A 27,067-nucleotide genomic window follows, 5' to 3' on the forward strand; every position below is an offset into this window, starting at 1 on the left:
TGTGTAATGCAATCTTGCTGTGTGGAGTATGTTTATGTGTGTCGGTTATTAAGTTCTGGTTCCCCACTTTGACAACTTTTCTTTGAACTTCATTCTATTTTATTGTTTTAAAAAATAAATTTCAGTTAGATTAAACCAGTCTGCAGTTTACACACCAGATTGGCTGTGAGTTACCAAGTCTTGTAGCTTACATTAAGCCATAGGCTGCAAAAATAATGGACGTTACCCATTGGTTTTTGGACTCCTGTTTTGAAGCCTCAGTTCTGGCATTATGGCCATCACCATCTTGGATTTTGGTAGCCAGTAGTGACCGTATTTGGGTGAGAAACACTGTGGAGGAGTGAAGGGTAGATCTGACTGAAAAGCTAAGGACAATATTGGGAGACAGCCTGTCACTCAAAATACCCCGCCCTTAATTATGTGTAACTTAAGCCTTAATAAATGTAAATGAGTTAGTTATAAAAAAGTTCCTCCTCCGTACAGTTGTCATGAAGGGGGAAATTAGCTGTAGAGATCAAACTGTTTATTGTACCAGACTGTTAACATCTTTATTTCTTATGTAAAGTTTGGCATTTTAACATGGGGGTCTATGGGGATTGACTGGCATCTGGAGCCAGCCTCAAGTAGCCATTCAAAGAACTGCAATTTTCGGCACTTCCATGTTGGCTTCATTTTTAGCCCCGGAGGTTGGTGCTTGCATTTACCTCAAACACCAAAGATCCATACAATGGCTGTTAGCTGTAGACTGAATCTTTGATGGAGTTTTTTGGCTTTTTTTTTTTTTTTTTTTTTTTACTTAAAATCACCAAAATAAGAGCTTTTATATCTCTGTCTCATTGGTGTTCACGCTGTCAAACATGATGTAAAAACCCCTATAACACAATTGGTGCATAGTTGCAGTGGAACCAGCTGTGATACACACACACACCACCTCACCTGCTCTAGTGCTTCTTGTGACTTTGTATATTCGTCAGTTCGAGCTCAAATGGCGGAGAGATGGAGAGATGAGATTTTGAGATGTTAATGATCCTCTAAAACTGAGGAATGATGAACAATTCATGAAAAAATGTAAAGTTATGGGATTATGATTTTCAATTTAAAGGTAGCCTGTGGATTTTTCTGTTAAACAAATTGTCTTTTTAGATTTAATGTTTCTCACCCAAATTCTTTGTGTGTAACCTGGAGTTCAAATGTGTTGAATCGGTTTTTTTTCTTTTGCAAAGTTGAATTTTTAACATGTTGTAATATATATTTAAATCAGAAGCTGTGGTAGACGTTTTCTTCGTCCATCATTTTGACTGACAAGGTCGTAAAAATTCTGTCATGATCTTTTATTAACCCGCATTTAATTTTTAATGCTAAAAAGACATATTTAGTAGCATTTAATGTCACTCATCTCCCCCTTTTTTGGATAATTAATATACAGAACAAGCATATAGATTATACAGTTATAAGGGAATAGAGAGAAAAGATGGACAGGGACACTGACCGTGCAGCCAGTTTTGATGTCAACATCACACAAAGCAAGGCGACACGGTGGTATAGTGGTTAGCACTGTCGCCTCACAGCAAGAGGGTTCCTGGTTCGGACCCAGGCGCATTGCAACGCTCTTTGTGTGTTGCCATCACAAACTGTGGATCAGTGGAATGTTGTGAAACAAACCACCAGCATGCTGTGTATTGCAGCACCCATGTGCCTGTGCATGGTACAAGCAAAACATTGCTGCATAGTGGTACTGGTGATCAAAAACTCCGCAGGGTACCTTTAAGTAATGCACAAATGACTGATTCCTCCCATAATGTCTCTCGTCCTTAGAAACACATGTGGCACATGATTGGTAATATGATTTTATTTAATCGGTTTCTTAAGTTTCAAACTTAAAAATTTGAACAAATGGCTCAAGAGCCACCATCAGGAAAGGTCTTATAACACAGATGCATAGTCTTTTGTATAGTTTCATTCATTTTTGCTCATGAGAAGGGAGTTTTAGTAGAATTGTCAACAGTACCCCGCGGTTTTCGGTTTGAAACCCTCATATCTTAAAAACGTCTGCAGGAACTAAGAAAAACAGCCTTGTTTTATAACTGACCACTTTGCATTTTTGAGTTTATCCAATCTGTTTTGGAAAGGCTTTTTTAAGCCCAAGAGGCTGGAAACATTTCTTCACCCATGTTGGACCACGTACTCCTTCATTTGAAAAGTAAACACGAAAATCTTCAGAATTTGGGTTGCAAGCTTTTGACAGCCAGAGCTTAGACCCCAACGTAATATCTGCTGCAGTGTTGAAAAACTATGCATTTGTAATTGTTTGTAATATGTCTAAGATGTTTTGATGATTTTGATGGGCAGTATTTTTTTAGTATTAGTCTTTACTTTTTTTTCACCCTGGCCCTTCACAAAAGAAGGCTTGTTCCTGTACCTTGCACAACTTCACATCAGTGTTTCTCATGGTGCATTCCTTTATCTGCATTGTTCGTAATTTGTGTACATGGTTTTCCACCCAAGCACTAACTTAATCCTCTTTGCATCCCTCTCCAGCAGAGCTCCAGTAACGGAGCTCCAGAGAGCCATAAGGTGGAAGGCGGCTCCCTCAGCCCAGAGGCAGTGGAGGAGCAGCGGGTGGCGGACGGCAAGCGCCTTGGCTGGGACCCCGACACCAGATCAGTGTCCCTGCTAGAGCAGAAACGCAAGGTGGTCTCCTCCAGCATCGATGTCCCTCATGCCAGGTAGGACAGTGTGTGTCTGTGTGGGTTTATGTGTGGATGCATGTATACAAGCATGCCAGTTCTTTGACAGTGAGAGTGTGATTCTTGTCTCAGAGGGTATTTGGCTTGGGTTCCCACACGCAAAGTTCATTGAGGGTTTATGACATAGATATGTCATCGCATAAATAGAACAGAGTTTATATGGGCTGACATCCTATTTTTTCATGTGATCCTTGAAGCCATTTTATCAGACCACTGAATGCAATGTAATTTGACAGGAATCCACTTTTATTCCATTACATATATATATTTTATCATATGCCATCATACATGTTAAACTGCGCATCAGTGTCATCTGTATGTTGGAATGACTTTATTGTTAATCCTGTACCAAAATTTAGCAAGTCTAAGATTTCATCCCTGTCCTAAATATTGAAGGATTGTGTGCAAAATGTAGTTTTTGGAAGAATCCCATGCTGTTGCCTTAACTTGCCGAAGCAATTATGGTTATGGTTATTTAAATAGCATGCCTCCGGTGGTTTCCCAAATTGTAAAAGTGGTGAAACATGGTCTCAAGGCCATGAAAGTCAGCTAACGTGGCAAATTGTATTGTACAGCCAAAGCAGACATAAAAAGAAATATGCTTGAAATTTGTGCAGGAGAACAGTTATTGCTTTCATGGAACACACAGCCCAATACAAATGAAAACAGTTAATATGATATAATGCATGAGCTGTTTCCTCACACATTCAGCCACTCTTTTTACTCAATACACCCCCAAATATTATTTTAAAATGGTCAGCATAATCCACCACTGCAGCTGGTCCACACAGGGCAATTAAACATTAATAGACAACCATCCATGGCAGCAAAGAGCCATCCCATAAAGAAACAACACTCTTTCACTATTAAATGTGAAACACTAATACCTTGTAAAGCACCGTGCTGTTATCGAACATCACTCCACATTACTCATCCTCATGCTGCTGCTGGAGGAGTCCAATCGATGGCAACTTGTGGAAAAGTATAGTAAAAGTGGCCTGTCTGGAGCAGCTTTATCGCCGCATCCTGAGCCCTGCTTTAAATTTAATAGTTATTTGCTGATGAATCATTGATTTGGTTCTCTCTTGTTGCCCATTAAGAGGAAGAATCCCTTTTTAAATGGAATCTATCACATGGATTAGACAGAAGTTTTACACCAGTCCCACTCTAATTACCTCCTTGCATAGGGAATGCCATAATATTGATATTGATATGGTTATTGTGGAATGGCTTATTGATCATCTCACTGCCCTTGCACAAGTTCAGCTTGTTGCCTCAGCACAGGAACGATGGCTTTATGAAGCAATTTTCTGTTTGTCTTCCTAATGAGACGACCCGACAACAATAAGCCACGGGTGTATGTCTTATAAATCAGATTTTCCATCAACATACAATAATCCTGATAAACACAACCTTTAAAAAAGCTTCACATATTTCCACTTATTAGCACGGGCACACACTCAGCATTTCAATTACACGCCCAAGTTGTCCCTCTTGCCAAAATTCCAGCAGTAATGTGCCAGAGTATGTTGTGTTTTTATTTTGCCTGTCCAGCGTCGTTAGTGTGAGAGTTAACAGTCAAACCCTTGATTAAAACAACCCGAAAGATAGGTTCGATTTGCCTTTGGATGGTTATTTTGTATCATTGAGCAGCGTGATATCCAAAGCTGTATATTTACAGTTTTTATTAGGGTTCTCTGCCAACACAAGCTGAGCAGAACTCTCTCTCTCTCTCTCTCTCTCTCTCTCTCTCTCTCTCTCTCTCTCTCTCTCTCTACCTCTACCTGAGGAATTTATTTAGTCCTCTCCTGCCCTGTAAGAAAGAAGAAAAGAAGGTATGTGAAGGCTCTGTGTAAAAAGGAAGCCTTTGGAACGATCAGAGACATCTTGGGTGGTGTGTGTATGTTTTGTGTCTACTCAAAGCATAACTTCTGGAACTGTTATAATCTCTGTTTTTTGTAAGAATGTACAAGTTTACCCCATAGTCTAGTTTCAGTAACTGATATAAGGCTACATTCACCTTAATAATTCATGCACACAACCATTTTAGCACTGTTTCAGAAATAATTTCTATCCATACGAATATGCCTGATAACGCTTATCTCATGACTATTTACAAACTAAGGGCATGTGTGTGCCGGTGTAAACAGGAAGCATATTGTCTAATCTGTAGTTGGTTGCTTAGGGCCTTAACACAAGTGACCTGGGGCTAGATCAGTGTGCACTCTCCATTTCTGCATGTCCATATTAAAACGCAACCACAAAGTTTCCGAACAAAACTGGGGTCAGCAGAATTTTCAAAGGTCTCTGTTTTAGGGGTTGAGAAACGCCAGAGAATTGCAGACGCTAGGTTTGAACACAGCAAAATAATGCGTTTTTAAAAGAAAATGTATTAGTGTGCAAGAGCGTAGGTTTTGTTTCAACAGTGGAGCGTGACACATAGAGATTTGGGGGTCCTCCACCAGAAAATGTATATTTTAATTTCATACTTAATGGTGTAAATGTCTCCAATTCCTTCAAAATAAAAGTCCTCAGCAACTGTCATGTTTTTATTTTTTTGGGCTGGGGGTTTAAATGCACATGTTCAAAATATTGAGGGAGACATGTCCCCGAAATCCTCACCTGTATTAGTGTGGATGTAGCAGAAATTGGGAAGTCCTTAACTCTAATTACATGTTTAAAGCTTTGAAATATCCGTATAGTCAAAGTTCAACCAGTTCATCCCGTCTTAATGTCACAGGCTTTGTTATGTATTAATGAAAAGTCTGATTTTGAGCCAACAGCGCAGACTTGACATCTAATTATTTTGTGTGCACCACTTCAAAGCGCGGTGCTCATAACCCACCCATCTATTGTGCTCGTCAAGTGCTAAATCAGACCAACTGCAACACCCGGCCTTTAAAGAAAATCAATTTCAGTCCAATTTATAAAGTGTCCTCACACGATCAAGAGCATGGAAAGTTCATTTTTGCCACATTTTAAGAGCAGATATGACCCTGAACTTTCCTTTGTAAGATATTCCCACAGTGACCTCGTCAGTGCACAGCACCATTATTGCCTTAAGATTAAGATCCATGGCTCTCATCCTCTGCACACCTGCGACCGATTTTCATCCCCTGCTCCGGCACTAGAAATGGTGTTGCCACCGACCACAAAGTAACGTTTATCCGTAATGGAGACAAGGGGGGAGCAAGAGGGAGGGGAGAGGCGTGCCTCTGAGGCGTGGGGGGATGGTGGAAAGGGGACGGAGGAGTAACAAGGTAAAAGAGTGAAGGGAAATGTATGTGCGTGGAGAGGAGGACAAGAGGGTAAAGGAGATGGAGAGAGCATGTGTATGGGTGTGTGTAGCTGTGAGGATAACAGCAGGAGAGGGAAGAGAGAGAGAAAGTGCCTGAGGATTTTTTTCAGAGCTAACTCTCCAGAGAAGTCTGACCTTGAGGTTGTTAATTGCACTCTCAAAAGTTCCCTCTCTGCTGGTGATTTACCAAGAAAATGTCTGGCTCTTTGATGCCTCTCCAGGTCCCTTGCAACCCAGATACAATAGGTTTCCTACCTCACTGGGAGTCACTGAAGTATCGTCTGCAATTATTGGGAAAAAAAGAGGAAAAATGACAATGTGCCATATAGACCTAGTTAGACCTCAGGGGTTCTGTGTAGCCACATTTTATGGTTCCATCAGTCAGTCCAGTTCTTATTACTTTATCGAGTAACCTCTGTCGTTGTATTGTATTTGTTTATGGCACATTTACTTTGTCTTCAGATCTTGCACCAAAAATCAATAGGTGTCATTCCATGACTGACCTATTTTCTGCGTTGCCCCAACTCCCAAAAGTCCAAAGAAATGGTTTCCTGTATAAAATGTATTAAATGTGCTGTGTCTTGAAATACAAAGGCAGGACTTGCTCGCGGTGGCAGGTTTCTGATTTGTTTACGCCATATTTATTGTCTGATTCTCTCTTTTCTGACATCTCTACACATCGTCAGACTGTAGTTCGAGCCAGCTGCCGGGCCTTTCTCCTTCCTCCAAGGGCTTATGTTTTCTCTATGCAGGAAACAGTCAATTGTAACAAGAGCTGGCGGGGGCAGACCAGTGGAAACGAACGGCTTGGCTTTTGACAAATAGCATTCTGGGGACTAATTGCTAGCAGGGGAAGTGAAGTATAACCTTAGTTGAAGGGGAAATCAAGAGAGTGCTCTGCTTATTATTGCAAACCCAAAAACAACAGATCTGAGGGGTCAGATCTTCTCCTCTGCAGACCGCCAGCAGTCAGCAATCCTGGCATGAAGTGAGGTTTCTGAAAATAACTGGACCCCTTGCTGGTCTTCTATGATGTTGTAATTTCTTCCTCATTTCAATACTCAAGTCCAACACAATGACCACATTCAATCTGATTTATGGTGCTGGATCACCATTCCACCTAGCTGTAAATCAAAGCTGGTGAGGCTGACTTTAAAACCCAATTCAAAGCCAAAACGAAACTGTTATTGTTGATCATTTTTATTGTTGATCAGTGTGGTTGCAGATCACCCAGTTCACATTGCTGAGCCAGCCATGTGTTCCACACTCTGAGCCTGGTGCACCAGCCAACACAGACATGGAACAGGCCCAAAGACTCCCCATCCTGTGCAGAAAGAGGCCCAAAGGGACTGTCAAATTATCATTAGTCTTTTGATAGAGCGGCATGGCTTCATAATCTTGTTTTTCCCCTGTCTGTTGTTTTGTTTCTCTTCATGGTCATTTCCTACCTTTTGGAACTCTGTTACTGATATTACTCCTTTTGCACAACGTGTTTGTGTTTGTGGCAAAAGGAGGGAGTCTGAGTTTCGAAATGAGAGAAAGGAGGGGAGGACAGGGTGTGTGCATGAGTGCAGTTTGGGTTCTTCGGAGAGTGAGTGACAGAGAGAGAGGGTGAGGGAAAGAGTGAGAGAGATGTTCAGCGTTTGCCAAAGAAAACAGTTTTCCTTGTTTGGATGCCAGTGGAGTTCAGAAACCATGCGATTACCATCTGAAAAGACAGCTCTCATGATCTCTCTCTCTTTCTCCCTCTCATTCACTGTCTCACTCTCCCAGACTCAATGTGCTATTATCTGATTGAACGGCGAGGTTTTTCCAGCAGTTTGACCAAACCAAGTGTGTTGAGCCAAAGATTCTGTTCAACTCCATCAGATTGGCCGAACTGCACACAGCTAAAAATATCAAACAGAAATGTGCTTGTATTTATATAAGGGGACATTGCTCAACATGTGTAATAGAGGGTTCTTGTTTTGGAGCCACTATAATGGTTCCCAAAATTCCAAACGTGGGATTTGTCATGGTGACAACTTTAGCAGGCAGGGTTTTGTGTAGTAAATTGATTTTGATGCTAAAATGACAATCCAATGGTTTGAAAGCAAATGGAAACACCACATGTGGTTGCAGTGTGTTCGCAGGTTTCCTAGTAGAACTTTTCTCAGTTTTTAGTTTTAATAAGTCCTTCCAGTACACTTTTGTCTTTGTTGTAGTCTGCAAAACCTAAAAAGTGACCAGAAATGCATTTTTTCTCCTTAACAATTATACAAAGCACTTTGCAAAGCAGTAAATAAAGAGCTAGAGTGAGAGCCAGAAACTAGATCAATGAAGATGGATCTTAAGTTTAAATATCATCTTTGTCATCCTTTCTGAAAAGCACTTTTTAGGAAAAGTTGCAGTTGCTCATACTATGCTGGCATAATGTCCAGTGTTTGCATACTGTAATATTTCACTAGAAATAGTATGCAATTCACGTACTGTTGAATAATAAACGGTCCACAGTCTTTTTATTTTAAGAAGTTAACTGCATTAATTCATGAATTAATTAATCTGAAAGCACCTTGCAGTGTCCTGTCTGTATGAGAATAACAAAATGAGGTTTGGTGGAGTCGTCCTCTGTGTTGTTAATGTCTTCAGCAGTGGAGAGCAGCCTCTCTACTGCATATCAGTTCTGGGGAAAGCCAAGACGCTGAGCAGGTCAGGTGAAGGTGTTTTTGAGGTAAATGTTATTATACAGATAATCAATTAATGACATTTGTGAATTGATGCCGAATCATCCTCATGCGCATCACAATGCATCTGAGAATCAATTATTTGAAAGTAATTTTCTCAAAGTTTGTGGCTGCTTGTGATGGAGACAGAAAATGAATTTGCATTGGGAGAGGACCTGTATTTAAAGCCGCCCTCATCAGATGGACTGATAATTCCCGGTCACGTAATGAAACAGCTGTGCTGTATTTTGAAACAGTCAATAAAATTCAGTAAATAGCAAAGCTGTCTGTTTCAATACTTTATATTGATGGATAAATATACAAATGTTGATGAGATGGTAATCTGCCTAAGAAATGAAGAAAAAGGGGAAAATTGGTTTTAATAATCATCCGCTTATAGTGAAAAATCTGATAAAAGCAGCTTCCACTGTATTTTCTGGTTTCTTTACTCCTCTTTGCCATCAAATTGATTATCTTTCGGTTGTTGACAAAACGAGACATTTGAGGACGACCCTAGACCTCGGGAAACACTAAGAGACATTTCTGACCATTTTCTGACATGTTTTAGACCAAACAACTAATTGATTAATCAAGAAAAAAAAATCTACTTATTAATAGATAATGAAAGAATCTTAAATTGCAGCCCTATTAAGAAGGGATTTAACTGAATGTGCAGATTTAGCCAGCATGAGCTCATTACAACAGGTTGTTTCATTGACTAGGAGCCCCGATGGGAAAAGGCTTGATTTTGTTTTTAATCTCATCTTAGGAACAGCCAGTAGGGACAGGCCCGGTGTCCTGAGCCGGGCTCATGTGAGCTTTAAGCGTCTGTGATCATATCTTGGTCCCAGGTGCATTCGTGTTTTAAAAGGGATCAGCAAAATCTTAAAATCAATTCCGAGAGTATCAGGTAACGAGTGCAAACACGCTAAAATTAGAGTGCTATGATCTCATTTTAGTCAGGGTTACACATCATATGCAGAGCTGTAATATCAGATCCATTCTCTCACCTCCCACTTTCCATCTTTAGGGTTTCAGTATAATACAACTCTGTTTAATAGGACAGAATGAGATCTTGAGATGCACAGGGAAAAACGGATTAGACAAAAGCACCTTGTGTGCTGTAGATTGTCACTCTGATTCTAAGCATGAAGGATTTTCTTTAGGGAGAATCTTATTAAACAGTGGCCTGTGGGAATTATTTAAATATCATACCAGTTTTGATTTGCTCTCTGTCTCTACTTGCTCTGTTTAACAGGATTTATTGAAGTTTGCTTTTGTTCAAGGATTGAAAACCACCTCAGTTGATTGTGCGAAATCTCTAACCTCATATACAATTGTTGAGTATTCATGGACGTACCCCACCCCACTGTTCAACTGAGCTTTAGATTTATTGCACATAGACCAATCAAAGACAAAGCCCTCACTCTTTGTCAATATCTGCGGCACACAGATCACACTGCGGTGAGACCTGCATCGAGTCGGCCTGCGCCACCTCATTCGACAGGTTTCTGGCTCCTGAGAAAACGACCACCTGTGATGCTGCAGGAGCGGAATTGTGGGTTTACATTTATATGCAAATTGGCTCTTTAATTAAGCGTGCTGAATATCAGTGAGTGTGAGTGGGGGAATGGTTAGCCATGGATTAGTAGACGCTCGGCCTAAATGCACTGCGATCTTTCGCCAACGCACTGGACCGTGGCAAGCATGTGTAGGCAATGTGTGTGTTGTTGTGATCTCAATCCAGGATTTACATTCACTTTAACAGCAAAGGATTTTAGAGCTGCTTTGTTCACTGGTGTACATCTAGCATGCTAATTACACATCAGCTATTGAGAACAGAAAGACTGTACCATTTTTGACAGCGAAGGTGTATGAAGTTTAAATGAAATCCACCAACAGAAGTCGTATCCTGATTACTTTGACTATTTTGTCTAGCAGTAGAATTGACTCATCATGTTCAACATTCATTTTGAAGCCATCAGCAAAAATCTATTTGCAGTTATTGATGTTGTAAATAAACATAAAGCTACTCCTCAGGACTTCGAAACACTTTTTCTTGCTGTCAAAGGAGCATGACCAAATGTGTCGGCCTGACAGCACTGATGACATTAATCAACAGATGAATCAATGTCATGCCGATGTCACTGATATGCTAATTTGTCCGATGTCAATGTTATTGTATCTGTAGGGTAGTTTGTGTCAAGTTATTCCCTGCCTGATATCTATAATGCAAAGTGCAGGGACTCAAAGCCAGTGTTTATGTGACAGTGGGCTCGGTGGGCCCTCAGCTGCTTTAGACTAATCCATAGTCCCTGACTTTAATGGACTGATGGCGCAGAGTGCTACAGGAAAAAAAAGCCCTAATTGATTTTATCGACGGACGTGCATTATGGTCATCTACGGTATATACGAGGTGGTACTAATTGACGGCAGTGTCAAGTGTCACACATCATGTCCAAACAGAAGCACTAATGAGGAGGTGAAATCAGTGAACTGAACATTTTCTTAGCATAAAGTGAGGAGTTTTATCTGAAGTGGGCAGTTTCATCAGTACTGTGTTATAGTCATCTCCTATAATGATGAGGAAATATGTAAAGATTATTTGAGAAATTGAATTTATATTCTTATATTCTGTGTAAAAGGCACAGATGGAACTATGATCGGAACCACTGTAACGTTTTATGAAGAATTATTTGTGAGTGATCCACCACAAAGAGATTTAAAAAGCTGTTTGTAGCAGTTAGCAGCTAACTCAGAGACGGAAACAGCAGTTCAAAATTTCTGGAAAGTGGGAAAACAGTGAAGTCCAGGCGATCCTTACTCTACGAGCAGAGGATAAGATCTGCCACCATGTAACAGGGATGATAAATGATTGTTATTGCCAATAGTATACCATTATTATTGTTCACACACTCAAACGGCATTATGCAGCCGTTGATTGATTCTGTGTAAAAATGCAAAGGTGGTGTGAAGAAGGGACTTTGTGGCGGCCCTAAAGCACTATATCTGTGTAAAAAGGGCTTATGCTATCAACACCAACGGTATGACGAGGTGCTGAGTGCCTGTTTATCTGTGTTGAGCGCTGTATGTTTGATGTTCTTTTCAACTTGTTGCTGAGGACTGAAAAATACTCAACTTTGGGTAAAACACTGCACTTGTCACTGTTACTTTTTACCCAACTGTCCAATCACAGCGGAGGAGGGGCAGGAAAAATACCACAAAGACCAACCATCAACAATAACAATGAAAGAGAATTGCGGCCACAAAGGCCAGCAGGTTCGTCCTTTCTCCAAAAAAAAACACAGCACCTCCAAGGTGCTCTAGCACCTGGTGTTTTCATCTGGGTAAACACTTTTGTAGACACACAGCCTCATGAAAGTAACACCAGCGGTTATCTGACCAATGACAATTTTGTCGGACAAGAGCATATCGACAAACCAATCAATCAACTGGCCAGAAGGTGTCAGCCCTACTCGTCTGGCACTAGCATACAAAATGACGATATTTACTGTTATTTGTGTAATATTTGAGTATAACTCTAATGATCACTTTTTTGGCACAGAGAAGAAAGCCCTGAACATCTTTGACTGCAAATGTTAAAACATGACTGTATTGTTCAGTAGTATTTATGAAGTGCTGACAGAACTGTGTATAAATTATTGTCTGAACCTGGTGATTTTATTTGTTCAATCTATATTAATTCTAAGTCAGTGAAGTTGATTTTGAATAAAACAGTGGCTAATTTAAGCTGTTTGTGTTTATTAAAGACAATCATCTAAGCAGTTTTTGGTATTGTAAACACTTTAGTTCTTTCTTTCTTTTTTTGCCTTTAGAATCTTCATCATTTGTGTTTATGTTAACAACAAAGCTGCACATAAAAAAACATAAATCTTGAGCACAAAATGTACAGCATAGGGATTGGAAGTTGATTAATCGTGCACCTCCTGCCATAGTTTTGTATTAATATCACTGCACTGACCCTGGCAAAGTTTTGGTTTGGGGCAAAGACATTGTGACACAACAGGGGGGCGCCATGCTTCTCAAGTGAAACCTATTAAAAAACAAACCCAGCCCTGCAGAACTACCTCCTCCCCACATAATTTCTAATTATGGCCATCAATTTTGAAGCTCCATTGACCTGTCTGCTTTGAATTATTGATATCTGTCAGGCTGACAGGCTTTATTAATTAAAATGGAGATGTACTAATTAAGAGCACGGCATGAGGGTGTCATAATTGTAGCCCCGTTTTTAATTTGAGTGTCGCTCATCAATTTTATCGCAGTTTAGCAGAGTGGGCGCGGTGAGACCAAAGGTTGGGCGAAGGTACGGGGGAGGTGCCCTCATATGACATGTGTGCGTGTGTGTTTGTGCTTTGGTATACGTGTGTTAGCTATCATTTGAAACCACTTCAATATGCCCCTTTTCAGATTGTCAGGACCGCCTGCTTTGAAGACTAGATATTATAATGACTTCCTTTGTTTGTTCAAGATAGTTTGCATGAGAACATTAATTATTCTTTGTCATAATCCAAGGAGATAAGTGCAAATTAAATTCAAAGATACCATCCAACCATCCAACCATAATTCATGCCATCCAACAGTGGAACATACCAGTTCCTCCCATGAGCTGCTTGACACATATTTCTAACGCGGGGCCACCTAAATGTACCTTTAATCGAATGAGACACTGGATCTTTTTCCAAAGAAGTGATCTAAAAAGCAGTTTTTGTGTGCCTCCATAACTTGTCATAGTCTCGTGCAGACACACGTTTCAAAAGGGAACAATGTGATTCCTCCCAAAGGGTCCCCCAGATGAGAGTCTGTCTAAAATCCTTGGAATGACGCATGGAAAAATGCTGTGGAGCTCTAAGACTTTGTGTGGCTTGTTCAGTGAGGTTCAAAACATTTGTTTATCAGAGTTATTGTGTGTGTGCGTGGTCATTTTTTCTAATCTATATATACTTGCAGGGACATTAATGCACGTGTGTTATGGATGTAATTTATATCAGCTCTGCCATATTACTCACCACTGGCATCTCTCTCTGTCTCACATGCTGAGAGCCTGCATGAGTCATATCGGGTCAGAACACAGGAGTCTGTCTCTGCTATCCCAACAAATGTTGTGTAGCCACTCAGGGAAATATCACGTCTTCCCTCAAGCAATGCTTAGACCACTGTCAATCCTGTCAATAGTGTCTGTACGACTGTAATTACAGTGGAGCCATTGATAATGAAAGGACACCAGTGACTTGCTAATTAGCAGTTTGAAGGACAGGATACAATGGCATCCGCCTGGAAAATTGACCGTGAAGTCTGTACATTTTACAGAAGACTTGAAGTGTTGTAACCAATTTGTAGTCTTAACCATGCCTTCATGTGATCCTAACTGGTGTAATGAATCAAAGGCATGATGCTTACACTACTGTTAATTTCCATATGTGGTATGAATCCACCTTCTGGCCTAACAGATGTATAAAAGATATTTACACCGTGGGAGAGGCTATAATGTGTTTAGCGCGGTGGCATGTAATTTCACCTCCAAGAGAGAGAGACAGATAATATTTTAAACAATATTTTAAACATCATTCTCATTTTTTAGCCAGAATCATGTTTAATGACATGAATAAGCCTAAAAGAAAACTATTTGACATTCAGCATCTCAATAGTTGGCATCCTCTGAGTTCTGCTCCACACTACTGAGTCCAACACACAGTTAAATAAGCCAGATATTTAGTGAAAACTATCCCACAGATGTCTTCCTCAACCAAAAGACCGTATGCTGTGAGGAGGGAGCGATAAAGTTAATTGAAAGTTAGCCATTTGTTAGTCTGACATCTAACAGCCATCTGCTGGGGCTGATCTACATAAATTGTTGCCGAACAGGACAACAGTAGAATATCCTTTTACTTCATAATCCAATAAAGGGGCTCTGTGGTCTTTGGTGTCTCCAGTAAGATCTAAAGCTGCGTGCAGGCAGCAGACCAGAACTGTAAATAAGAGACCAAGCTCTTTCTAAAAGAAAATTTAAAAGGTAATCCATCATCTGTTGGGTTTCCAGCTCACGCACCTGGTCACAACACATACCATAAGAAGAAACAGACATGGCAGCTATTTCCCATCTTATTCTTTTCTTAAATGTGTGCTGTGTTTTTGTTGATTTAATTATATTGAAGCATTTAGCTTAATATTTGGAAAAGTGAATTACATACTCCTCTCATTCCCTGATGTATTTGTCCAGTTGCCTGTTACCTAAGGGTGGGAACCACCAGAGGCCCCACAGTACAATATTTAACAATACTTAAGTCACAATACAATATTATTGAGATATAAAATCTTTTGTGTTATGCTGGAGCCAGGGATGTCAGTTTCGGTTAATGTTGCTTTCGACAGCCCAACACCCATTTACCCGGAAATAACCAGTTCAACTCATTAAAATTTAGCATCACATTTCAAAGCGCTATTTGTTTGGAGTGGTACTATTTCAGTGTTTTGCAATGTAAATGTCTTTTTTCTGTTGGCCACTGCCCACCCCCGGTCTCCACAGGTTGGCTAACATTAGCCGTGGACACTCTGCACTACACACCACCCAGGGTGGGACGTAGCTAACAGTGTTGCTCATATACAGTAACCACTGGTACTGACACTGGGGCGGTACAGCTGCAGAACCATTGCGGCCACACTTCAGTCTCATCCCCGGTGGCCCTGGTGAGTAAGCAGCTACATCTTGAGCTGCAAAACCCCTTTTGCATTGTTTACGTACTAACACTGCTAGCGGCGCTAAAAGAGAGAACAGTAATGACAGTTATCAAAGCTAAAGGGGGTTTGTGGCTCAAAATTGGGCTGCTTACACACCAGGGTGACCAGGGGGGAGACTGGAGGGTGGGCACAATGTTCCCACAGCAGCGTTGATGGGTAGGGAGGATATTTCTAAAGGTAATCACTGAATGAGCGGTTCTGCCAGCTAGCTCCCACCAGACCCAGATGGTGGGCAGTGCAGTAATCTGAAGAGAAGCAAAATTAACCTGTAGACCGACATGCCTATGTGGTCAGAAATTTTTACTTTTTTCAACTGCAAATTATATCCCTAAAGAAAAGCTCTGTCAACATCTGTTAAAGTTAGTCATTATTATCACAGCAAGATGTATCTAGTGGACTGAAAAAACATGATTTTATTGTATGAGGCTACCAAAAGTTTAGTTTGTATTTACAATGTTAATTATTTATGTAATAAACAGAATTTACACTTGCCATTTGTGTCGATACAATATCGGCATGCAAAATATCACAATACTATGCTGTGTTGACTCCTGCTCTAAGTATTCGCAACTTTGCATCTTTGTTCATCATCCTTGTTTAATGGGCTCTTGTGACTTTCCCTCAGAAATCATCATGACATTTAAAAGCCTCGAGATGCATAAACCTGCTTTTGTGGTGCAAAAATGGTCCAACTTAAAATGCTGGACCCCAGCTGTTTCATAAACTGTATCCAATCATAATTGGCCCTTGCCACACACCACCCAACCTTTCAAATGAGATAAAGCTTCGATTGTTGTATCTCCTCACTGCAGGGGTTCTGTGTAAGGTTCTCTGTCTCTCTTTTACGCAAACTCACTTTTTCTTTGTCTCTCTCCCTCCCTGCCGTCCTTTGTTCTTCAAAGACATTTGTCATTAGCCTCACCTGCGAGCCAGCTAGCTGTGGCATGGTTCCTACAGACACGCATGCACACAGACACACAACCCCCTGAAGGTAAAGGTTAGGTTTTCACTGTTCTGCTTATCTTCAGGTTGTCCGTTGTCGCTGTACGGAGCAGCTTGTAAGGGGGTAAACAGGCAGCAGTGGCATGTTAAGCTTTGGGGGGTTGATATAGTGTGTGTGTGGGTGCACACAGGAATTCAGAAGACAGCTGGTACAGTTGGCCCCTCAACCCCCATTTGGAGAGGTTGTTCAGACCATCTTCTCTTTTCCTCAACACACACCACCCCCACCATCATAGACCTCTTAATATCAACAAGGCACCAGTTTGCCCCAACTACAGATTTGTCACCTCCCTCTCTCCTCCTCCCTCCTCTCCCATCCCTCGCCGTAAACAATGGGAGCCAGCGGCTTCGGTCACGTGAGCCACCGCTAGCATCTGCAGATGAGGTTGTTATTGTTTTGATTTGGGTTTCCACATGCTGAACTCCACTCCCATGTGAGCGGGACTGTGTGTGTGCAATCATTTTAGGGGTTTGGGTCGGGTGGGACTGGGATGTTCTGCCAAACTCAAGAGCTGCCTGCAGAACTTTGTGTGTATTTCTGCGTGTGTGTGTGTGGATCGTGGCAGCTTTGGCAACATTACCTCACTGTGAGCTGAAAATGGATGTGTTTACCAGGGGCTGCTCTCTCCCTCTCCCTCTCTCTCTCTCTCTCTCTCTCTCTCTCTCTCTCTCTCTCTCTCTCTTAAAGATCCCTCTCTTATTTTCTCTCTCGCTCACAGCTTTGATGGAGGGAAACATAACACCCCCATTAGACTCACACACATAAAAGCATTTTCTGAGAGTTTAGGACTGCAAACACTAAATGCACACACACACATGCATACACACACACACATGTTACACAGCCATACCCCACCATATAGCATGCATAATTCATGACCTCCCATTGACATCTATGTAAACACGTATGCTTCCCTCGGCTGCTCTGTAGTGGGTCTTTGTCTGAGGGGTCCTTTACTCAACTCCAACCATATGCACTTCCACCCAGTAATGACTTATCTCAAGGAAGTCGTTGCTTTTGTGTCCTCTGCTGACTTGTGCCATGTTGCATGTCAGTTAAAGCTACAATTTTCACTTTTCTAATGTACAGCACATGTCAGAAAGAAAGCCGTGTAACTCTTTGTCGTCTGTGCTCCAGTGCTGTGATGAAGTTAGATTTAAATGCCGCGGTTATGTATTATATTGGATTAGAGTCTTGCTGTGGTTAAGTATCATGTCTCATTGATCTTCACTGTAACAAAGAGCAAACTGAAAACCTCCTCCTCCTCTCTCTCCCTCTCTTTTCTGTCTCTTTTGTCAGTGCTTCTCCCACTAACAGTACACTTAACCCACTCACTGTCCACTCCTTTTCCCCTTTATTTTATCCTTTCCATCTCTCTCATCGCCCCCTTTTCCCAGATAGCTGATTGGTCTTTGTAATGTTGCTCTCTCCACTTTTGTCCTCCCTTCCTGTCCCTTCTGTCTCTTCGTCTTGCTTTCACCTCCCCTGACTTGTTGTATTCTATCTTGCTCTCTCCATCTCTGCTTTCCCGCTCATTTCCCTCTGCGTTCCCCCATGATCGGCGTCTCTCCCACCCTCCCACACTGTAGCCCTCCCTCTCTTCCTTTGTCTCCTCTCTCCGCTGCCCTCTTTGTGTGTGTGTGTGTGTGTGTGTGTGTGTGTGTGTGTGTGTGTGTGTGGCTGTGTTTTTCCTCAGACTGACAGAGAGAGAGAGATGTTAGCCCACTGCCGAGCTGTGTACTGGTGCTGTAGAACAGGCAGTGTGGCTAACTTACACCAGCATATGAAATCAGTAGCGACAACCACAGTGAGGCGAGTACAAGTTGTTTATCTGAGCTCTCTCTGACAAACAACTGTGTCAAATTTTGGTACCAAAGCACTCTGGAAATTTGAAAGTTGCCTGCACACTCCACAGATTTCACGACTGTCTTAATTGCTTACAGTTGGATGTTTTCACGAGGGAAATTTCGCGATATAGGAAATAGCTGTAATTAAGGATTTACACTGAAATTAACATGCAGTTTACTGAACATGCATACAGATTCTGTGCCCACACACAACACACCCACACATGCACATTTACAATTATGTATGCAAATACGCCAGTCATTTGCAGTTAACCCCCACAGGAAGGGTTAATGATTAATGATGGGTGCACAATCACACATTTACAGATGATTATGATGTTTCGCACAGACAGACAGCAAAGAGGCATCCTCAACTCAGGTTTGTGTCATATTATTTACAATCCAAGCTTGTTTTGTTTACATTTTGAATGCAGGCAGTCGTGAGCAAAAGCGTGCAGCACTGAACCAAATCCTAAGTGACAATTGGCACGTTAGCCGGCTGAAACTGTACATCAAACCGTTGCCTCGCCTGCGGCTGCTCGCAGCGTTTGCACTGAAGACGTGTGTGGCATACCAACACACACACACACACACACATACACACAGGTGGTGGGAGAGCAACTCAGGAGTGCACACATATTTAATTTAGCTTAAGGGTTTTACTTCGTGGAGTTTCCTGTTGTGTTGTTTTTTCTGTTAAAGCTTGTAATTGAGGCACATTCAAAAGTCCTTTTTGTAGTATAAGCTGCACTCCGAGTTTCAGCGTATGCTTTGAAGAATGCTGATGTCCTACACAATGAAGAATAATCAATAATGCAACTATAATGTGAAGCATTTGTATTTGTTTGTGGGACCCGTTGATTCTAATGACACCTGCTGTTTCTATCAAGAGCCCCATGCCTCTGTTGGTTCTTTTGTGCCATAATATGTTTCAACAGTCAAGTGTATACACTTTTATTGTGTGCACATAGTCACATTTTTTCTTCTTCCCTCAGTGCCACAACACAGTTTTTAATCTTTTAGACAAGAGGGGTTACTTCCACTGCAAACACTTTTAAATCAGAGTTTGAGTGAGTTGCCAAACTTGCCAAACCCACTGCACAAAATAACCATAACACCTGCTAACCTCTGGCTTTTTAATGCAATAGGAAAAATCAGCATTTACATCCAGGTCAAATGACTCTGCCGTTGTCATGGGTGTTTATCACCTCTGGCTTCGACTGGCATTGATGGGAGCACAACACCCGGGTGAACGCGCTAATTTTATTTCCTTTACTGGTGAGATACAATAGCAGGTCATCACAAAATACATAAAAGTCCCCCATTATTCTATCATTCAAAAGCTTTTATTGTGAAGCAGCAAAATGAGAAAATGTTGGGTTTTCATCAGCAGTAACTTAACGAGACTCCTTTACAGCTGAAAGTGAACACAAAACAGTAAAATAAAGCAAATGTGTAAAGTAAAGACAGGACGCAGGAAGAGAAACTAAACTAAACAGAAATTAAGTTTGAGGCTACAAAAGTACCATGAGCTGAATACAGAGACTTTTAAAGACATCTGGTCTCCTGCACAGACAGACGTGAGTGGGGTCTCACAACACACACACACAGTTGTTTCAGGGGGAGAAGAGGGGTCGTCGGGGTGAGCTGCAGTCAGCGAGACATCACCACGACCCGCTCGGGAAGTGGTTGGGCATGCTCTTGGCTCTACTCCAGAGGTGGTCCATCCCTGGTGCAGCTTGGCAGGCATGGCAAGTCTTAACTGATAATGGAAAGACAAACTGGCATGGCCAAAAGTGGTAATGGGAAAAGGGTTTGAGTTGCCTTTGACAGTTACCCCGCGCTTATAGCAACTAACCCCATGAACAGCAGTGAGCGCTTTGTGCCTCTTTGTCTCAAAGTGTCACATTTTATGGAGTACCGCCTTTATTATTCATTTGGTAGGGCTCGTCTCATAGGAGGCAATATGTTTTTGAGTCCGAAAACAATGCCAGAGAGAATTTACATAAACAAAAGCTTAGGCAGTTGAAGACGGAGAGTTGATTGTAGCTGCATAAACTATTGCTTTTACATTGCTGCTTTTTAAAAGTCATTTGCGCATCTGTCTTGTATGGATGCATCAGTATAATCTATGTGGGATAATGGAGCGGAGGAGTCTTTGTGTGGACTTGTTGACATGGTTGAGAGGGAAGAAGAAAGGGGTGGGCTCTCTCTGTCTCCCTACCTCCCTCTCTCCTCTCTCGTGGTGTTTTCAATTTTTTTTTTGTTATGGCTGTCTCTTCATGCTCGGTGTCACATCCTCACACCACACAGCAGTAAATTAATCAGAGATAATGCTCGCCTGATGGAGACCTTCCCCCCAAAACACATCCTTCCTCTCTCTCCCTCTGTCACTCCCCCAACCCATCTCTCTGTCATTTCTTTCTCTCCAAAACAATCTCCATCACCAAATAAAGACTCAACATAAAGGTCATGCAGGCATGCTCATGACTTGTATTGATTATCTGACCACTAATGAGCGATTCTCTGTCCTCTAAAAACTGTTAAGATCCCAGTGGACCATGCACTTACTGGCAGCTGGTGCTGTACTGTACGTGCGAATATGTCTATGAATGTGAAGAAGAGCACTGCTGTTAAATCATATCTCAGTTAACTTTTCCCGGGCAAGTGACAATCGCACAAATATTGGATCAAATGTGGAGGAAGAGAAAGCATGAGGAGGGGGTGAGCGTAAAGGGGGAGGGGTGTGAGTAAAAGGCCTTTAGGTAAATGTTGAAGTGGTGGGCAGATCCTTTGTCCTGCCTTGAGGCTATGTGAGGCAATTGGACCAGCTGATAGGCCGTTTATAATGCCCTCCATCAGCTCAATCTCCGGGGCTTTTATGAGCACCTTCCACACACATACACACACAACCATGCACGCTGACACACACACACACACACACACACACACACACACACACACACACACACACACACAACTACCCCAGCCCCCTCCAAGGTGTAATTGGGAAAGAGGCCCCTTCCTTCAGTATGTGTATTGCTCTCTGGGGAGCTGAGCGGCTGGAGGTGTGTATGGAGGGTTGGGTGGGTGTCTGTCTGCGTCCACTGTGGTTACAGCCAAGGTGTTTATAATCAAGCTCAGCGGTGATAAAAGGGTGCTTGTGTGTGTGTTTATGTCGGTGTGGTTTATAGCACTTATTGGCAGGTTGTGTGTGTGTGTGTGTGTCCAGTGGGCACATGGAGAGAGAGAGCACTTGGGGCTAACTCGTGCTGCTCTTATGACCCCCATTATCACTACTGCACTTGCCAATAAACACTAATGAACACAAACACAAACACACACACACACACACACGCTGATGAGGTGAAAGGTAGCTTCCCCCAATTTTTGGTGGGGAAAGGGAGAAAAGTGGAGATGGACAGAGGAGACCTTTAAGGTGGCATTTCGTAATTTCAATCATTTAGGACAGTGAAATCTGGCTTATGGCCTACGGGCCAAATAGGGTGCTGGGTGGCTCATCGACCATTTCTTAATTCACAATTAAAAGAAATGATTCACACCAGGATATTTTTTTGTACTTTTAAATTTAAATAAGGTGCCAGAGTGTGTAAAAGATCATCAAAATAGAGCTTGTTTATTAAAAAAATGCCAGGGGAGGATCCAAATGTCCTTAAACCCTAGACATGCCCCTGCGCACACCTGAGCTGCAAGGGGCTGCTGCGACTGGGTTTTCCTCTTGGCAAAGAAGAGTGGGGACAGCAAACATTGAAAGGCCAGAAACAGACAATTGATTTATTATATATTATATATTATTTATTAACTGGCCTGTGGCCTCCTGTCATAGTGCATTAATGGCCTTTGGGCAAAACAAGTTGAGTGTCCCTGATTTAGAAAATCATTTTCCTTAGGGATGCAGTGATTTATCGTCCAAACATCAGTATCAACTAATATTTGCCTTGTTGATTGCCATAGGCAAATTAGATGACATTCACTGATGGCAGTGGCCGAATTTTGTGCAGGCTAAAAAGTAGGGCTCAAGAATTATGGAATCCCGTCGTCCTGGGGGACAATAAAAAACATGTTTGGGACAAACAAAGATCAGGACGCCTCAGGACAAGAGGACGCAGTATCGTTGTGTCAGAGGGCGCACCCTATTGTTTCCCTGATAATGCTACTTTATGAACAACAAATCTGTGTTGAAAATCGGCAGGAGAACTTCTTTCTTTCCCAGGCACGACAGGTGGATAAATAAAACAAAAACAGAATAAAACAACAACAACACAACATTGGTATCAGCTATCAGCCAAATTGTTATTGTAAACATTGGTTCTTATCTTAAGATTATTCGATGATATGAACCAGCAAACACATAGCGTCATTATAGCTGCTTACACACTAACTAATGAGACTGTGATGAGACAATTAAGAAGCACAATAGTTGTGTATGAAATGCTTGCAAATTATCCTGCAAACATATTTTATTGCTACAAGTATTACAAATAAATGTGTTAATGATATTGTGATTACACAACATTAAGGCTCGTGTATAAAGGAGGTTTTTCAGCAGCGGTTTTCAGTCGTCCGTTTCACACATGTCTGACGGAGCAGATACACTTTTATTTTGCATGATACTGTATTTCGCTTGTGTTTTACATGAGTAACTGTGACCTGGGGCATATCTTTAAGCTTCAAGTCTATTGTTTCATGCATGTAACTGCAGTTATTGTGTACTGGGCTCATTGGATTATCCATGTGTGGACTAAAGAAATATGATTGGTCTGTCGATCCCATTTAAGTCCATAAAAACCCTTGGATGATATTGCGTGCATTCAGCATCTGTATGACCTATATGTTGTTCTCTTAATACATTTCAAGGCGTTAATGCAGGAGATTTTGAATGTGACTGTGTAAAAATGTATCTTCAGCAAATGGTATGCCTGTAAATGCATCGTTGGTGGGGGCCTGATGTGCCTGGCAGTGAATCACTTCCTGTGTCTGAGGCTTCAGAAACTGATGCACCTGGGGAAGCATCCCTGTCAAGTGGAGCTTCAAACAATGGGTCATGTGCCTCCAATTTATGATCAAGTGGGATTCATAATTTCGCACCTGGGTGAGAGCAGATTTGGATGGTTACGAACAATTGGTGCATCTGGATGTGACTTATTAAGAGTAAATAAAAGAGGACGTTAGGAGAATGTAGCTGCCTAAGACAATGTTAATCAGCAGTTAATCAAAATGTGTTCTCCTTGAGCACAGGATGCATTTTGTGGCATCTAAGAGACACTTCTGATATGAATAAAATGTTTTGTTAATGCTGCATTTTATATGCAAACTAAATTTTGAGCATGGAAATATATAACACGACCCCCTTACTGCTCTTACCATACCTGTCTCATCATTCATTAGTGAGTTCAATGAGTTTACAGAGTCAGAAATGTGATTGCCAGGTACATCTGCCTCTACAAAAACAAACCATGCTATAACACAGCATAACAGAGTCAGAGAGGCAGAGAGAAAGACATCCTCTGATGTTTCCTCTGCATGCTACACACTCTCAGGCTCTTCATTTACTCCATTTCTGACACACAGCTCAGATACTACATTCCTCTAGCTACGTCCTTTTGTTTACTCCAGCTCGGCATCATATGGATGAACAGTGTTGATCTGACGTGAGAGATAAATAGAGGCAGGGGATGGAAACAGACAGGTGAAAGAGAGGTAAAGGGACCCAGGGAGCAAGAGAGAGGAGGACAGTAAAGGGAGACAGAGGGATGGAGCGGGGGGTGGGGGGGTATTTACTAGCCAGCCGCTCTAAAGGTCGTCATGACTCTCTTAGCTGCTGCCTTTGTTCGCGTCAGTGGGCGACCCCCTCACTGCTCATACTGACTCTCTGTCTCCTTGCTCTCTCACACACATTCATATACATCACATTTCAGGCTTCCATACACACTGGTACTTGCAAGCAAAAACATAAACATGTCACAGACAGTGACACATTCAGACATGCACACACACACACACGCACACACACACGTTAGGCCAAATGAGTCGCTTGGAGCAGTGAGATCCTGTGTATTCCCTCTGCTCATTAGGGCATACAGCAACATCAATTCAGGGGAAGCCCATCACTACGTGTGTGTGTGTGTGTGTGTGTGTGTGTGTGTGTGTGTGTGTGCGCGCGCGCGCGCGCGTCAAGGCAGTTTATTCCACGTCCTGCTCCTCTTCCTTCTTCCATCTCATCATCATGTTTTGCATTTTAAATGTGTCTCCATCATTACACCTATTACATCCATTGTTACCGTTGTGTCTGTAGGAATATGAGCAGTTTTCGCAGCAGTACCTCAGGGTTTCGGCTGTGTCATTTCAATTTTGTGGCATTGTTGACCGCCAAGTTTGTGCTATTTTGTTGTTCTTATTTTGTTGTATTGATTTATTTATTTCGGGTTTGGGGGGGTAGAGAGCACAAGTTCAAGCAGCAAACTGATTGAAATCACTGCTTTTTAAAGCTGTTGATGTACGTTTGTGAAGTGCACCTCCGCCTCAAAAGAGCAGATAACATTGTATTTGTTATTCAGGTTTCTCAGTATCTTTAAACTTGTTTGTCAAGGTGTTTATTTGATTCAAGGGGAGATTCAGCTCAGAGGAAAGCGAGCTTAGATGCAGCGATAGCACGGTCACGGGAGTAGTTTGGTACAGGGAGACACAAGAGGTAAATACAAAAAATATATATCAAAACATGCAAAAACAACTGGGCATATGTCTTGATTGAGAACACAGATGGTGTTAAAATATAATGCAGTATAGAGCTTTGATTCTTAGCCTGAACCTAAGTGTAAGTGTTTTGTTTTTTCTATGCAGAACTTATAGTCAGTAATGTCATGAATGGTTGTATTGCCATCAAACCCACTATAATTGATAAAAATGTTGAAATTTAGAATAAATTTGAACTGTCTAAACATTAGAATAAGGGGGTCATTTGCTCACATACCGTACACAAACTCCAGTGCACTCCACAGCAGATGCATGAAGCTGGCAGTACTTGTGCGTAAATGGCAAGAGTTGCATTGGACTGGAGGGAAAAGGAGAGAATGAGACAAAGAGGGGCTGCAAGGAGACTTGGCTGGCAGTGTTTGCATCTGCTTTCCCAGCAGTGGGAGAGATGTGCACAACATGCAGCACAGAGCAGTGATCATCATCTGCGCGCCGCATCGCTGTGGACCACCGTACACACTCGAAGATTGAGATGCACCGAGGGGCGCAGTCTGCTCTGCTGAACCTGTCGTGGGTGGGACACAGAGCTGATGAGAGACTCTTGAAATAACAGGAGGAAGAGAAGAGTGGTGTTTTGATGTTAGAATATATATTTATATTTTCTTTAGTGGAACTTTAGTTTTACATACCTAAGGTATAGCTTTCTTAGGGCATTGGACACACTATAGAAATATACCAAAACAATTACTTTTGACAGTTTGAAACTGACCTGAATGAATGTGTAATTAAATTGGTTCATTCACCTCACCTGATACTAATATTGGATGAAAGGGAGCCCTGTTAGTGGTGTGCACTGTGTGTGTGTGTTTGTGTGTGTGTGTCTGGCCCAGAGGCTGGTACATACAGTAAGTGGGACCTCCAACCTATAGCACCAATCTAGGGCATAACCACCAAGTGTGTGTGGGTGTTCACCCCCAAGCCCAAAGGGTAGGATGTACACAGGAGCCCCAACCTATAGTGCAAATCTAGGGCACACTACTGAAGCATGTGAGTGTGTGTGTGTGTGTGTGTGTGTGTGTGTGTGTGTGTGTGTGTGTGTGTGTGTCAATCAAAAGCCATATTAAAAGGTAAAGTGCAGCGGAGAGAGTGGATGATCATTTCGCTCAAGGGGTGAACTGTCTTTATGGATGTGAAATGAGAAGAAATCAGGACTTATATACATCAACCTGACACACACACACACACACACACACACACACACACACACACGCGTTCACTCACCGAAGACCTGGTTCTTCTTTACCCCGCAGATCTTTTCCTATATAAACACATACTACCTGAAGATCTTTCACACACTTAACCATCCCCGCATACGAGCCATTAATGCGTCGCTAAGCACAGTCTGGCTCGCCTTTGTCATGTTTACCTTCAAGCTCACACAAAATAGGTTGACACAGTGTCACAAACAAAACAGTTATGCATGCCTCTTTTTATGGTCTTAATTTTATTAGGAAGTGAGAGAAGTCGAACTGATAAAAACGGGACGGGAGTCCATTCTGTCAACAGACCAACACTGCTGCTTAGCATTTGTAGGTGTGATTGAAAGCGTGACATAATCATAAAGAAGTAAGGCTTGGGGGGATTATCTATTTGTTCATACCTTAATACCTTTGTGACATGACATATTATTGTGTGGCGCAACCCCAGATAATTAAGCTGTATTGTTTAATAAATAAACCATACAAACTCACAAAATGTCAAGAAAGGTAACGTCATTACGTCTATTTTCCTTATTAGAGAGAGCAAAACAGCCATACACCTTCTGAATTCAAGTTTTTCCTCTTACACCGAACTAAGACTAGCTTAATTGCTTTGTTAACTCATTGCAAAACACTTACCAAAACTGTCATGATTAGTCTTGTTAGTCGTATAGTTGGTTAGTCCACTGTTTCAACACTCACCTTCTGGGTTTGGTCGCAATAATCCCCTAGTTTACC

General features: G+C 41.8%; 1 protein-coding gene across 3 annotated transcripts in view; it reads left to right on the plus strand.

The window, feature by feature from the left end:
• The window catches only part of znf704 (zinc finger protein 704), a 78,386-nt gene that overhangs the window by 5,982 nt on the left and 45,337 nt on the right, over nt 1–27,067 (plus strand). For 2 of the 3 annotated variants that reach the window (XM_049603332.1, XM_049603330.1), the window contains exon 2: nt 2,539–2,726. In XM_049603332.1, the coding sequence (XP_049459289.1) occupies nt 2,539–2,726 (188 nt within the window). The remainder of the gene's footprint in view (nt 1–2,538; nt 2,727–27,067) is intronic. The other variant, XM_049603331.1, reaches the window with a different exon arrangement.

Source organism: Epinephelus fuscoguttatus, linkage group LG17 (assembly GCF_011397635.1).
Source record: "Epinephelus fuscoguttatus linkage group LG17, E.fuscoguttatus.final_Chr_v1".
NCBI classification, from domain to species: Eukaryota; Metazoa; Chordata; class Actinopteri; order Perciformes; family Serranidae; genus Epinephelus; species Epinephelus fuscoguttatus.